Source organism: Caretta caretta, chromosome 21 (genome assembly GCF_965140235.1).
Source record: "Caretta caretta isolate rCarCar2 chromosome 21, rCarCar1.hap1, whole genome shotgun sequence".
NCBI lineage: Eukaryota > Metazoa > Chordata > Testudines > Cheloniidae > Caretta > Caretta caretta.
The window spans coordinates 3,722,450-3,738,266 of record NC_134226.1 but is presented as its reverse complement, the minus strand read 5'-3'; the positions used below and the strand labels follow the sequence as shown (position 1 = coordinate 3,738,266).

General features: G+C 45.4%; 1 protein-coding gene across 2 annotated transcripts; it reads right to left on the bottom strand.

Annotated features, from left to right (window-relative positions):
• Positions 1-909: 909 nt before the first annotated feature.
• IRF6 (interferon regulatory factor 6) lies at positions 910-14,680 on the bottom strand. 2 transcript variants are annotated; one of them, XM_048826958.2, is made up of 9 exons: positions 14,622-14,676; positions 10,256-10,298; positions 8,503-8,679; positions 7,001-7,205; positions 5,133-5,255; positions 3,154-3,300; positions 2,510-2,902; positions 1,901-2,019; positions 910-1,530 (listed from the first exon to the last, which is right to left on the bottom strand). In XM_048826958.2, exons 3-9 carry the CDS (start codon positions 8,674-8,676, stop codon positions 1,309-1,311), a joined length of 1,383 nt encoding a protein of 460 aa, XP_048682915.1. In that variant the 5' UTR covers positions 8,677-8,679; positions 10,256-10,298; positions 14,622-14,676; the 3' UTR covers positions 910-1,308. The 2 variants fall into 2 exon arrangements, with proteins under 2 accessions (XP_048682915.1, XP_048682916.1); XM_048826959.2 differs by lacking the exon at positions 10,256-10,298 and having other exon boundaries at positions 14,622-14,680.
• Positions 14,681-15,817: the final 1,137 nt, after the last annotated feature.

The following is a 15,817-nucleotide window of genomic DNA, read 5'->3' as shown; positions in this document are numbered from 1 at the left end:
GACAGTCTCTGCATACAAGAATAAATGGACACAAATCAGAAGTCAAGAATTATAACATTCAAAAACCAGTCGGAGAACACTTCAATCTCTCTGGTCACTCGATTACAGACCTAAAAGTGGCAATTCTTCAACAAAAAAAACTTCGAAAACAGGCTCCAACGAGAGACTGCTGAATTGGAATTAATGTGCAAACTGGATACAATTAACTTCGGCTTGAATAAAGACTGGGAGTGGATGTGTCATTATACAAAGTAAAACCATTTCCCCTTGTTTATCCCCCCCCCACTGTTCCTCACACATTCTTGTCAACTGCTGGAAATACTTAAGAGAGCAGCACAACTACGGTCAGGAAGTGAAATAGGCAACTGAATAATGAAAAAGTTACACCTATTAGCCTCTTTCCTCCGATTTATGCATGAGGCAGTTTATACAGAAATACAGGTAGTTCGGTTTGTGATGAATGGGAGAACCACCTGCCGTGTCTGAAGGTTGAGGACGTCTCAAGACAGGTAAACAGACTTATGTGCAGTGCTGGAGAGGAGCAGGTGGTTGTGGTACATGTAGGTACCAATGACACAATGAAAGGTAGAAGAGAGGTCCTGGAGGCCAAATTTAGGCTGTTAGATAAGAGATTAAAGTCCAGGACCTGCATGGTAGCATTCTCTGAAATGAAATCACAGAATCAGAAATGTAGGGCTCAGATGGACCTTGAGAAGTCATCAAGTCCAGCCCCATGTGCTGTGGCAGAACCTTGGTCTGAAGGCTGTAAAGTTAAAACCTTAATCTTGAATCATCTGTACATATCAATGAAATTATTATGTATCAATATTTAAAGCATGATAGTAGATGAAGCATCAGCCAGCCACTTGTTGCTACAGAAAATTCAAAATAACTATTTTAATCTTGATCCATTATTTCTCAAAGCAATTTTAATGGAGCATAAAATGCACATTGACAGTTGATAATTAAAACCGTTTTTTACATTGATCAACTATTTTATACACAAGGCTGTAAGCATTAGCTATTTAAAAATATTTAAGATGTTAAAACCTGTGATTTATTACATAATAGATTGCTTAAGCAAACTAGCCTGAGATCAAAAGTAACTAAAGGCCCTGCTTCAAAGCCTTTCATTTTATTCTCTCAAAAAAGTGAATTTCATATACCGTTGAAATTTGACCATCTGTATATAGGATTTACACAGGTTTTATTTATATATGGGCAAGGCACCATTTAAAAATATCCTTTTCTATGTACATATAAGAAACCAGAGAGTGGAGCAGAGTTAAATCAGAGACTGAAAATACATCATTGTGCTGGGAGTGGCTGAGCAATATGCATAGTTGATGCCTGCATTGGCCAGCCCTCTTGGTGAGTTTGCAGGAGGCGGTATAGCTGTTTCAGGTGGGCAACAATGTTGTCTTTAATGTCAGGAGTGGAGATCTGAAGCCGCACACTGCCGCTGTCAAAGGAACGTGTGAAGTCACCAGAAAACATTTCATAAATCATCCGAGCTACAACTGGGATTACCTGTTTAAAAGAAAGTGCAGTTATTTTAGCCTCATGAGGATAACCTAAAAATGGCATAGTAAGGTTTCCAAACACTCAGGTATGCCAAGACACTTCTGTAGTGGTAGACTCTTTATCCACAGAACAGTTTCACTATCACCTGAGCTGCAGTTTACACTGAAACAGTCCACTTCACTGTAAGTGGATTCCATTTTACTTTGATTTAAAAGCCAAAAAAATCCTCCAGCTTGCAGTTCTGGTTTCTTATCTCATGAAGAAGTTCTACTTTGTTGCATATGCTGATATGGAGAAAACGTATTAAGGAAATCTGTATTTGATTCATCCATTTGTTCTAACAGATGTTTGTTTTGCAGAGCCAGAGCTCCCTTACCTGAACCACTATCAGCTTTCTCTCCCTAGGTTTTCCATCAGGCCATTCTTCTCCAAAACAGAAGTAGATCTCATAAGGTGGCTGTTTTTCTACCTGTCCTTTCTGATGGGCAATCAGCTCTAAGAAAAGAAGCAGTGTGATAACGTCAAATGGGGAATTATGTTTCTGATGGTGGTACAATATCCTGCTCCACCATCCGAATACAAGTGCTTACTACAAAGCAGCCTGTTCAGAATCTCCAGTTTTATTCCAGAGAAAAATGTTTACCCTTCTAGCATCACTTCTCTCACATCTCAGAGCTTTTTTGCTCTCCTGGATAGAAGCTTCTCAAGGAATTACACTAGCCACCAATGCTGCTCAATGAACGAAACCACCAGTTAGTTGTTTAGCAGAAGACAATATCTGTTTCCTTTTTCCTTCTCACCTTGGGCCTAATCCAAAGCTCACTGAAGTCATTGGAAAGACTCCCATTTACTTCAGTGGGCATTGAAACGAGGAGTAAGACTATCAAGACTGAGCCTAGTCTGGCTCTTCCAGCCAATTTGGAATAACGCTGTCAGCTGAAAAGCCAGAACTCAGCATTATTCCCTAGCATTTCAAGTTACTTACCACTTAGAAATGTTTCCAGACAGAAGAGTTTGACTTTCTTTTGTCTCTCAATCAAGTTTGGTGCGATGGATGAAGGGGCACATGGTCCAGACCAGTACACCTTGCACTGGCAGAGCCGAATGGCATAGATGGCATGGCCACTGACCTCCAGAATCAGTCCCCTGTCCATAACATCTAGTAGCCGACTTGTGAAGATCTTCTGCTTTTCGTTGGTGATTTGATCTGTTCCTGGAAACTTTACTTGCTCCAAACTAATAGGTCCAAACAGCTCTTCTTGGTCTGGCATAGGGCCCAGTTCTCCATAGAAGAGTCTACATCCCTGGGGGTTGCTTACAGTCGTTGTCTGCCCAATCTCTTTTCCTCGATACTCAAACTTGATTTCTAGATCTGTCACTAAGAGATAAATTGTTAGAATGACTTTGTTCCAGTTCAGTAAAGACTTTGGCATGCACCAGATAAAACACGGTAGACGTTATTACAGGAAGAACATTGCAATATAAATTAGACCTGATGAAGTATATTCTAAATACGTACAGTTATCTAATGTGCAGAAGTGTAAGAAGTCAAAATGCAGTAACAGTAAAGTAAAACAGACAGTTTTAGCCACAGTGACAGATGCACTAGAAATCCACAGATACACTTACTAGGAAGAGAGCTAATCCAGAGCTCCGGAGAGCTGAAGAAGTCATGCTGCAGAGCAGATGGAGGCATCTCCATATCTAGAGGTTCATTCTTTGGCCACACCGCTTCAGGGCTGCAGTTTCCCGCACTGGCTGGCCCCATCGGGGAATCTATACAGAAGAATCAAGTAAGTTTGAGAACAAGTATATTTTAAAAAAACAAACAAAAAACACTAAAAATTTTGACAAATTACATTCACCTGCAAAAAACTAGCACAGCAGACCATTTTTTTTTTTTAATATTAGCATTTGACAGACATGCCTGGTCTGTTAAATATGCATATGCAGAGATTTCACTCTATTTAATAAAGTCATTAGAAACATATCATAGGTGCTATAATGATGCTCACTCTTTAATATGGTAGCCCCCTGTTAGTAGAAAGATCTGATCGTTGTATTCCTGTATAATGCCTTTAAACAAAAGCTAGCTGTTTTAATGAGAGTTTTGTTCTAATATTTACATAGCAAGGATTTGTAAACTTATCTTCCTAAGTAAATAAATAAATAGTTTAAAAACTAAACATTTATTTGGTCCAGTAATGACTGCATTTTTATTAACACGGCTAATTTATCTAGACAGAACTGTGGCGCAGAATTGATTGAAAGTGCTGTCATTGGCTTTCCATCGTGTCAAATATAGAGGGATAGAGGCATGAATAGGAACATCTGCTCTCATTCCCTTGGTCCCAAATTATTCTGTTAAGTGCAGAAGCTGCTGTAAGGCAAAACTGGTGCAGCTGTTTGGCATTCCACCCTCTAATCACAGAGCTGGTAACACATGAACAATGAGTTCTCTTACACCACTTCTCCCCAACACTACCAGCATGCTTCCACCTGACCTGAAGCAAACATCTTCATAGACTGGAAGGGAGTTAAGTACCCAGGCAGAGTCAGACTGAGATGGCTAAAGAGCGTCAGTGGATAGGCAATATAGAATGACCACACTAACTGAGAACTGCACTGAATGATCTCAATGCATACAGGTTCAAACACCTACGAGATGGCAAACTTCAGTCACTCTCTAGGAGCACTATTATGACAGCTAAGTACTAGTATCACTGTCCTAACACATGAAATGTCTTTAGTTTAATTAAAAACTAGCAATCTGCCATAAAAAGAGCTCAAGTCAAAGGTTTAGAGACTGGAAAAGGGACAGCTTCACTGCATCTCGTCTAACCAGATTGTCTAGAAAATTTTAAACACCAGGTCTGACCCTTCGGAAGCTAATAAAAAAAGTGCATTTAAGTGCTGAGGCAACATTACAGTTAAAATCTGCCAAACCCAAACCTAGCTGCATAAAAATATACCAACAGCAGCTATTTAAGAAATCTCCATTATTACAGGATATTTTGATTTGACATACAGAATAGTGCATCCCTTTGCTTTTTAGTTCACAGCAGAAATTTTCTTTTAATAAAGCGTATTAGAGGAATCAAGTTTGCTATAGATGTAAACTGAAGTAGAGAAAGAACACATTTGTCAATGTGGGATATAATACTGGTGTGTTAATAGATTTCTTTACAAGGCAAGAAGTTAAGAATAAGGTGGTCTGAGAAGAAAACTTTCAGAAGTTATTTTTAACCACTCCCTCTCGTTTTCTGATAGAGTTATAAAAGTCTGCTTCAATAATAATACCACCTAGCTCTTATGTAGTGCTTTTGATCCAGAGATCTCAGAGTGCTTTTCAAAGATTATCAGGATCATCATCCCTGTTTTAGAGATAGGGAAACTAAGGCAGAGAGAGGTAAAGTCACTTGCCCAGGATCATCCAGGAACAGAACTCAGTTCTTTCAAGCCCCAATCCAGTGCTTTATGTATGAGGCCACACTGCCCCTCTATCATAGTACTGATTAGTAAATAGCCAACTAAATTAAAATGCTAGTTACATACATTGATTTACAAGTCCATCACTTCATTGACACACTATATCCCATTCTACTAACCATTGATATTAAGAAATGGAAAGGTGTCCTGTATGGGAACATGCTGAGATGGATTCAGTTCCTCTTCCTCCTCCTCATCAAGGTCATTATCTTTCTCATCCCATGGAGCAGAGCCGGTGGAGCCTGTACATAACCATACAGTATGGGGTTAGCAAGCAGTACCGAACTTCATTGACTACTGAGAAGAAAAAAAAAAAAGACATAGAACATCAATTCCCCCTTCCACTGCAGTACAGGGCCAACAGATGCACTTGTTGAATAACAAAGAGGTCAGTTTCAGTTACAAACTTAAGTCAAAGTTTAGTTTCAAGACACTGAGCAAAATTCATTTCTGGTCAAATTCAATGGAAGTGTTGAGTTTTGCCCAATGTGAATTTAGTTTCTCCCTTTCAGTTTTATTCCATTTACCTTGAATGGTTTCATAGGTCAGCAGCACACAGCGAAGATAGTGGCCAATTGTCAGGCTCTGACCAATTTCCTTTTATTTCTCAGTTGTGATATTTTTCATTGGCCAAAAGGGTACTGCTCACAGCATTCACCTCCCCCCAAGGAGGTGAATCTAACAATCCTCCACTGTAGTGCACTTACTGGTAAATACTGTAAATTAGAAACTAGTTTTGTGGAGTATCAGATGTTAACTTGCATGCTTTACCAACGTGAGAAGAGTCAGAGGCGTGCACAGGAATAAAAAAATTGAGGCTTTTGGAAGGGCACCATCCGTCATCTTTGGCCAGCTCCCCACCCCTGCAGCCCCAGGAGCTCTGACACACACACACACACACACACCCCGAGCGACTGGAGGAGCTCGCCTCCCCCTCCCCCAAGCCCCTGTGGTCATAGGAGTTCTGTTCCCCGCTGGTTATGGGGGGGGACATGTCCCTGCTTGGCCCGCCTTGTGCACAACCCTGAGAAGAGTTATACATACTATGTATTAAAATCATGTATGCTAAAGAGGTAAGATGCAGACTGAAAAGCATAACCAATGACTGTACAACATTTAATATAGTAGGAAATAAGGGCCCACACCTTGAATACTGCGTACAGCTCTGTGGTCACACCATCTCAAAGATATATTAGAACTGGGAAAAGTACAGAGAAGGGCAACAAAAACCATTAGGGGTATGGAACAACTTTCATAGGAGAAGAAATTAAAAAGATTGTCTCTTTTCTAAGCTGAAATGTCCCAATTAAGAGGAGATATGAGAAGTCTATAAAACCCTGAATGGTGTGCCAAAAGTAAATAAAGAAGTGTTATTTACACCTTCACATAACACAAGAACCAAGGGTGACCCAATGAAATTAATAGGCGGCAGGTTTAAAAACTAATATAAGGAAATACTTATATATATAAGGCCAGAAATATAACTGCGTTCAAAAAAGAATTAGATAAGTTCATAGAGGAGCGATCCATCAATGGCTATTAGCCAAGATGGTCAGAGACAAACATATGCTCTGGGTGTCCCTAAACCTCTGACTGCCAGAAGCTGGGACTGGACAACAGAGGATGGATTACTCAATTATTGCTCTGTTCTGTCTACTCACTCTGAAGTATCTGGCAGCAGCCACTTTCATAACACAGTATACTGGGCAAGATGGACCAGTGGTCTGACCCAATATGGCCACTCTTATGTTCCTCTGTAAGGGGCTAAGTTCACCTAGTATAACTCCATTAATTTCAGCAAAGTTACGCCAGGGATGAATGTGGGTCTAAATCCTTTAGTTTGATTAGTCATCATGGACCACGCCACCGTCAACAATGTTTGCCACTTTGCAGAGGTAGCTGAAGAGTTAATACATCAGGGGAACAAGGCCCATGTATTGGACTGATGCCTGCTTAGTAACTAGCACCGTGTCACCCTTTTCCTCACCTGGGTTAATGATTGATCCCTGAGACTGTGGAATATCACACACTTCATAAATTTTAACAGGATTCATGGGCACCTCTTTCGTGCCATCATACATCAGGTTGAACTCCCGGCTTTTGTTAAGAGCGCATCGGAGCTGTGCTTTCCATTTTGCAGGGTCTGGATCATCAACTCCTTCCTGGTATTTCCCTGTTTCCACAGCCCATGCCTGGGGGCAAAGTACACAGTGTTCATATGAGTCCTGTTGTTATGCCGATTTTGAATTGTGTCAGGTTTCCAAACAAATACATTATAAAAAACTGTTGTCTTTTACAAGAAATCTTCTAAGCTACAACACTTCTTAGAGCAGCTAACAATTAAAATACCTTTGTTCCCCTGCACATTATCTTTCTCCCCTAACACAAAAAAGCCTCAAATTTTTATGAGTGATGAGTGATTTTAGGTGCCCAACCTCAAACACCTTAAGGAAGCCTGATTTACATGGTGCTGGTCATCAGCACGCTCTCAAAATCAGGCCCCTTCTAGATCTCTCAGGTTGGACACCCAAAAATCACTAATCACTTTTGAAAATTTGAGCCACAGTTTGTTGGGTTAGAACAAGCTGGCTCAAATAGGAGGAAAAAGCACTAGCCAAGATACTCGTTTTCTTTTTAACAGCCCTAAACTCTGCCTTAATAAGTGGTCTGCAGCATGTGGCTGGATGCTACGGTTACACAAATTCTGCCTGTGTAACAGTAGCATCCAGCCACACATTGCAGACAAATTCTGTGATTCCACATGAGACCATAGTGGATATCAGAAAAGGGAGGCACACTTGAATTTGTTCACTCCAAATTTATTCTGTATTCTGATTTCAGGTCAAATTCTGCAGAGAGGAAATATTAATTTAAATGAAAGTTTTCCATTAAATATTCGGAACAAGCCAGCCACTTTCCAGGCAAGGTAGCTATTAGAGGAAACAAACCTGTTAAAAGTCAGCAGTAACTAGGAAGTCTTCTACAATATGGAATTAGGCTGGTAGTTTGAAAGAAACACGAATGAGTACAGTGACGCCTTTAACAATTCTCTCTCCCAACTAAATGCCAAATTTTGCATTCAGATGCATGCAACATTCCTTCTGAAGTCAAAGGAACTGGATGCATTTAGTGGGCAAAATGTGGCTACAAATTATTACTAGAATGATCACACAATAATTATTCCAAACAACTCTTAAACACTTTGTCTCCAGCCTAGAGCTGTTGCTTATGTGTTGGAATTCACAGTTATAGGCAGCAAAGAAGTGTGTTCAGTTTGTGTAAGAAATTAAATACAAAGGCTTGTGGTGTAATCTGCAAGTTTCTGGTCTGACTTACAAATGGTAGGTAGCAAGAGAATAAATCATCACAAAGCATTTGTTTTTAACAGTTCATGCAGAAAAAAGAAATAAAACAAGATTCAAACTGCTTAGAAGTAAGAGGAAAAGCAGTGTAACAAAATTAGCGGGGGGGGTGCCCTCCCTCCCCCACCTTAAAGATGGTGTTCTCCTCTTCATGCTGAGGACTGTGTCGAGTTGCATGCTTCCAGGGGATCTGAAATCGCTTTGCTTCCCGATTAAGCCATACGAGGTTTGGATACATGCCACTATCTACCTGGGCTACTAGCCAGGGTTTCAAACGAACTCTGCGTGGATGTAATGCCATTATCTACAGAAAGAAAAAAAAACAGTCAGTAGGAAAACCACCAAGAATTACCTGAGTCTCTTATTCACTAATAAAGTAAGCACAGTTTCTTGAAACTGAGCAATAGAAACTGAATTAGGAATATCATATGTGATGGTTAATTAATTGTCGTTCTTCTATACTTATTTGAAAGCATGTTTAAATATGTAATAGCTATTAGATTTAGCCAGATTATATTCTATGAGAAACAGTTACTAATCTGTCACTAAAAAAGGCCTTAATGTTTGCAAACGGTTTAAAACAGTCTGGGTTAAATCTTTGTAAAAGCAGAAGCCTTCTGCATTAGAAGTTGGTGTATGATTTGTGTTAATAATTGAGCAAAGTGAAGGATAAAACCCAATCAGAATGTTGTTTTAGATGCCACAAAGCTTGTTATGCAAGAGATAAAGCTAAAAACAAACAGTGGAAGAAAAGATATTAGAGTTTAAAAAACTCTTCAAATACTTCCAATTGAACTACCTGATCAGATTATCCCACGATTACAATATTCTTTTCCCTCCTCAACTGACGTAAAAACATGCCCCAGCGGGCGCCCCCCACCGCCCCCAAAATCCAGCAATTGCAGCATAGTCTCAAGTGAGTCCATTTTGTAGTGAAGGATAACAAACGCAGATTTAATTTGAAAGTAGTTGCACATCTACATGGTGTATTCCAAACAGCCATGAAAGTCATCTGTAGTTCAAATCTTACAGGTATTTGTGAAGGACACAGCTCTCTCTCTCTCTCTCGTTATTCAATATGCCAAACTACACTAACCAGTACGTTTTTAGTTTGGTTACAAGAGAGCTGTCAAAGGAAATGGACAGCAAAGATTTATTCATGTTTAAAGGAACCCTTGTTCCCAAGTTCAGATTTTTTGATAAAAAGTTTTATTAAACTTGTTAACAGAAATAACTCCTCTTTTTAAAAAGCAACTGAACGTTTGTTGAGATTTAAATAAATACTCATCCACTGTGTTTGCAACTTAAACATTGCAGTATTTTATCAGTGTATGAGAACCAGATGTCGAACGAAAAGTAAAACTGAAACAATCTAACATGTACTCTCAGTTTGAAATGAATCAAGTAAACAACCAGACAAGGTGAAAAATAGTTTAAAGCATCACATGAAAATTGCATGTGATCAAGATGAACACTATAAAAAATTCAAGATATTTAGAATATAGAGAGTGTTCTTCAGATAATTTTACAGTATATTAAATTTCAGGCTCAAATTACTTGAAAAGAGGCTTAAATTACATGTACATGTTTAAAGTTTTCATTTTTTGAGTGGTTTAAAACTCTTCCTTGTAACTATTTTTATCTGGCCTGATTTTTAGCATACAAAACTTTGGTCCAAAAGGACTTACGTACTGGGTGTATAAATCTTACAGTGCAAATATTTTTCTTAATCAAGAATAGTTATAGAAGATATATGAATCTCTCACAATCTACTGAGGATTATTAATGTAAAAATTACAAAATATGATTTCAGCATAGGTGCAAAAAGCTTTAAAGAAGCTACTATAAGACCAAATACATCAATGTATTTGTAGAAATACCTGCAGGTCCAATTCCAAGGCACGTGATACAGAAAGCGTTAATCTGTAACCAGAATAGAGTTTGTTTTATTTATTAAGTGGGAAAAACACTCAGATCCTGTTACAAAATGCTGTTTATTTAATTTAGATTTAAGAAATAGGTTAAAAGATGCCTATTCAAGACTTTAGATGCCCTAACACACCATTGTTAATAAAATAATATCCCAACAGCATAAAAGAATGTCAACAGGAACTCAACTATCCACCTACAAAAGCTCCTTTCTGTTCCTTTATTGCTCGGGAAAGCATATCTTGAGCTCTCTCAAAAAAATGTATCAAACAAACATTTTGTTGCATCCCTATAAGGTCACCAAATTCTGTCTATTTCGGACTAAGGGCTTATTACATTAGCGTGCAGCCAGCCGTGGTGTAAACCTACAGCACACCAGACTGCCTTGCACTAACATACTATGTGGCGCACTCCAAGACTTTCACTGAATTGTAGCAGTGACCACATGAGACATAAGCACACAGCAGGCGGGTGCGCTGTAGATTCACACTCCGGCTTGCCACACACTATTAAAACAGATACAGAATCCACTGGTGAAAAGGACAAAAAGGAATCTCCTAGTGAATTTCCAGTATAACAAAAAAACCCTCAATGTAAAGTTAAAAGTGTGTGTTCGCTCCTAACTAGTCCCATCCGTACACAAAACCCCTTAACTCAAGCGTGGTAGTGTCTGTAACTTGAGTTATGACTAGCCCATTAGGAGGTACAGGCAGGCTACTGCCGAGTTAGTACAACTCTGTGCTGCTCATCCAATCACTCCGCGCAGTATTCCAATCGCTCCACACAGCTCAAGTGTTATTCTGCTCTCACTTGAGCTAGGCTAATTCAAGTATAGATAACTCAAGTTAACTCTGCAATGAAGATATAGCCCTAGAGCCATTTCAAGTACAGTTAATTTTAAGATTTATACACCCAATACATAAGTTTTCACACCCGAGGGATGTAGCTTGGTCCATTTTACTGTTAAGGGTAGAAAAGGCTGCCATCCTAGGGTTGCCAATTTTGACTGGATGTATTCCTAGAGGTTTCATCACATAACATACTCTCGAATTATGATTAATTTTTAATTCCTGGGGACTCCAGAACAATCCTGGAGGGTTGGCTACCTTATGCTATCCTGATACATGAGGCTTTCTGGGTTGGGTATCGATGTTGTCCTACCTATATGCCTCAGTTCACACTATATTCCCCAGCTGCAATGTTTGTGTTGCAAAAACTGAACTGAAAACTACCTTTAAACAGAAATGAAACTGACTCACTTCTCATTGCCTAAGCCAAGAGATGCCACAATTACACCGACAGCAAATCATGAAAAGTAAATTGGATTAGTTGGGTACAGTCATTCCTACCCCAGGGTCTCATGCTCTCCCTTATAGCTTTTCCAAGCATATTAGGGGAAGAAACTTCCCAACAAGGGACAGCAAAGCACAGTAAGGTACATCACTGGAGTGCTGTACTTTTTCTCTGAACCGCTGAGTGGATATGATCATTCAGATCTTGTCTACACTAAGGAAACTCGGCAGCAGTTTCCTACCATTGCTAACACTGGTGCAGCTCCATTACAATTAGCCAAATTGCGAAGCAGGCTGCCACTAGTTTTATAAACACCAAATGGATAAATATGGTTAGGATAACAGTGCTTAAAATGCCAGTGGTCAAACATCGATGGAACAACATTTTCCTAGTGTAGGTCAGTCTTCAGAGACAAGACACTAGATGAGAGATGGCCATTGTCTTTTCTCTCTATGGGAATCCCCACATAGCTAAGGCCTTGTCTACTTCAGTAAACTGACCACCATATAGCTATGCTGATCAATTTCTACATGTAGACTAGTCCCAAGGCTTTCCATGGCCCACCCATAGACTAAGGCAAGAGGGGTCTACTACACGCAGTGGTAAGTGACTCAAGGCTTTTTATAGGCTAGGAAAAACTGTGCTTTCAACAATCAAGTTAGTTTAACACCAGCATAGATACAGGTTGACTTCACCATAAAAATAACCCGGCCAGGCTGGTCAAATACCAGCCAGGTGATCACCCTACTGCCAAGACTATCATTCAACCTGCTAGAATCAGTCTAGACATGTTAAACTGTCTGCACTAGTGTTTACAGGAGGTATGAACTGGGCTAATCCAGCTCAGTTGAAAAAACACGCCTTCTTTTCCTAGTCTGGACAAAGTCTAGCTCAGCATTAAACCTTTTTCCCTCAGGGCTTCCCCTGAGGCATAGAAGTCATCCCCGGGGCAGAGAGTGGTGGGTGTAGGCCATAGGGTGGGGGCTGGCTGGGATGGGAAGGATCCATGGGGGTGGTGGGAAGAGGTAGGAGGCTGAGGGATAGGAAGGGATGGGTGGGGGGGAGAAGGGCAGACTGGGGGGCATGGAGCTGAGGGGTAGGAATGGGCATGGGCAGGTGGGATGAGGCAGGAGGCTGAGGAGTAGGAAGGAGTGAGTGGGAAGGGAAGGAGCCTGAGGGAAGGAGCCATGGGACAATAAGGGCAGGGGGGCGCTGGGGGGGGGCAAAGGAGTCAGGGAGTACCGGGGGGGGGGGAAGGGGTTTAGGGGCACTGGGGGTCAGGGAGTACCTGGGGGGGGAGACTGAGGGGCACTTGGGGGGAGCCAGGGAGCGGTGGGGAGGGGGCAGGGAGTACCGGGGGGATAGGGGCACGGGAGGGGGCTGGGGAGCAGGGAGTACCAGGGGGTTAGAGGCACGGGAGGGGGCTGGGGAGCAGGGAGTACCAGGGGGGGAGACTGAGGGGAACTTGGGGGGAGTCAGGGGGCGGTTGGAAGGGGGCAGGGAGTACCGGGGGGATAGGGGCACGGGAGAGGGCTGGGGGGCACTTGGGGGGAGTCAGGGAGCGGGGGGGGGACAGGGAGTACCGGGGGGTTAGAGGCACGGGAGGGGGCTGGGGGGCCGGGAGTACCAGGGGGGGAGACTGAGGGGCACTTGGGGGAAGTCAGCGAGCGGGGGGGGGGCAGGGAGCACCGGGGGGATAGGGGCACGGGAGGGGGCTGGGGGGCAGGGAGTACCGGGGGGGGGGAGACTGAGGGGCACTTGGGGGAGTCAGGGAGGGGGCTGGGGGGCCGGGAGTACCGGGGGGGCAGACTGAGGGGCACTTGGGGGGTGTCAGGGAGCGGGGGGGGGCAGGGAGTACCGGGGCAGGGGCACGGGAGGGGGCTGGGGGGCAGGGAGTACAGGGCGGGGGCAGACTGGGGGGGTGTCAGGGAGCGGGGGGGCAGGAAGTACGGGGCGGGGGCAGACTGGGGGGCGCTTGGGGGGTGTCAGGGAGCGGGGGGGCAGGGGCACGGGAGGGGGCTGGGGGGCAGGGAGTACGGGGCGGGGGCAGACTGGGGGGTGTCAGGGAGCGGGGGGGGCAGGGAGTACGGGGCGGGGGCAGACTGGGGGGGTGTCAGGGAGCGGGGTGTCAGGGAGTACGGGGCGGGGGCAGACTGGGGGGCGCTTGGGGGGTGTCAGGGAGCGGGGGGGGCAGGGGCACGGGAGGGGGCTGGGGGGCAGGGAGTACGGGGCGGGGGCAGACTGGGGGGGTGTCAGGGAGCGGGGGGGCAGGGAGTACGGGGGGGGCAGACTGGGGGGCGCTTGGGGGGTGTCAGGGAGCGGGGGGGGCAGGGAGTACGGGGCGGGGACAGACTGGGGGGTGTCAGGGAGCGGGGGGGGCAGGAAGTACGGGGGGGCAGACTGGGGGGTGTCAGGGAGCGGGGGGGGCAGGGAGTACGGGGCGGGGGCAGACTGGGGGGTGTCAGGGAGCGGGGGGGGGCAGGAAGTACGGGGGGGCAGACTGGGGGGTGTCAGGGAGCGGGGGGGGGCAGGGAGTACGGGGCGGGGGCAGACTGGGGGGTGTCAGGGAGCGGGGGGGCAGGGAGTACGGGGCGGGGGCAGACTGGGGGGTGTCAGGGAGCGGGGGGGGCAGGGAGTACGGGGCGGGGACAGACTGGGGGGTGTCAGGGAGCGGGGGGGGCAGGAAGTACGGGGGGGCAGACTGGGGGGTGTCAGGGAGCGGGGGGGGCAGGGAGTACGGGGCGGGGGCAGACTGGGGGGTGTCAGGGAGCGGGGGGGGGCAGGAAGTACGGGGGGGCAGACTGGGGGGTGTCAGGGAGCGGGGGGGGCAGGGAGTACGGGGCGGGGGCAGACTGGGGGGTGTCAGGGAGCGGGGGGGCAGGGAGTACGGGGCGGGGGCAGACTGGGGGGTGTCAGGGAGCGGGGGGGGCAGGGAGTACGGGGCGGGGGCAGACTGGGGGGCGCTTGGGGGCCGTCGGGAGGGGGTAGGGGGGAGGCCCCGCGGCCGGACTCTCGCTCACTCACCGCGCAGCCGGCTCCGGCGCTGCCCCAGCTCGGCCCCGCCCTTCCCCTTCCCTCACCTGGCCAGGTGCAGCCGGGCGCAGCCGCGGCCCGCCCCGCCCCCGGAGCCGCGCTGGGGAGGGCCGGCCGCGCTGGGCATGGGGCGGGGCGGGGCGGGGCGGGGCGGGGGCAATGAGAGCTGGGGGGGCTGAGGGAGGGGGGATCACGGGGCAGTGGGGGGGCCATTCAGTGGGTCAGCTCCTGTGTCCAGGCCCCACCTGCAGGGTGCTGTGGGGCGGCGCACCCCACACATGGGGTCTCTGCATGGACTGGATCCAGAGCGGCTGGCGCCCTGGGGCTGTGGCCAAGTGTGTTTTATCCCAGGGGTAAGAATCTGGGCCTTGGATTCTACTCCTGGCTTGGAGTCGCGGGGACTCTCTTCCTTCTCCCCTGCGCACTTCAGTTTTCTCAGAGGGGGGAACTTACTTTTGTAAAGTGATCTTAAAAAGGGCCTGCTTGCAGCCCAGCTGCTCTGCTGGAAGTAGGTGCTTGTCTGCCCAGGAAAATGATAGCGGTATAATTATTCTGCTATAGCTATGCCAATATAATGCCCTGTCTGGACACTCTGTTATGAAATAAAAGTAACTTTATTCCAGTATAGTTACTTTGCTTGAGTCAACTTTCCTGTGTAGACAAGCCCTAATTAAGATTTCACTGTTCCTGTGAGCCCTGTAGGAACCAGCATTGCTACAAGGAGAGGTAACTGGAGTGTAGCCTGGCTCCTGCATCATCCACAAAATTGTTAGCTATATTACAATTTCAGAGCCAAATTCTGCCTGGGAAAACACAACAGGGTTTCACAGGCGACAAAGACCCTGAATACACGAGTGAGAATTTCATAGTGAGAAAAGGTGCTGGCGGGGGCTGGTGTTTTCACCACTGCCCTCAAGGCCTGGTCTGGGCATGGTTGGAGGACAGAGTGTTTACAATGCTGGGAGACTGCACCAACTCAGCTGCTGCTGGTGAAGCCGAACAACTGGTAGCACCAGTGGGAGACGATAAGAAAATAGCCTGGAGTAGATGCAGCCTCTAAGGGCATTAGCTAAAACGGTGGGACTGCACACATGTGACCAACAGGGGAGAACTGGGTTCTGCAGAATCTTTATTACTAATGATGGTGAACAAGCAGACAAGTTTGACCCAGATCCTACAATGAGATT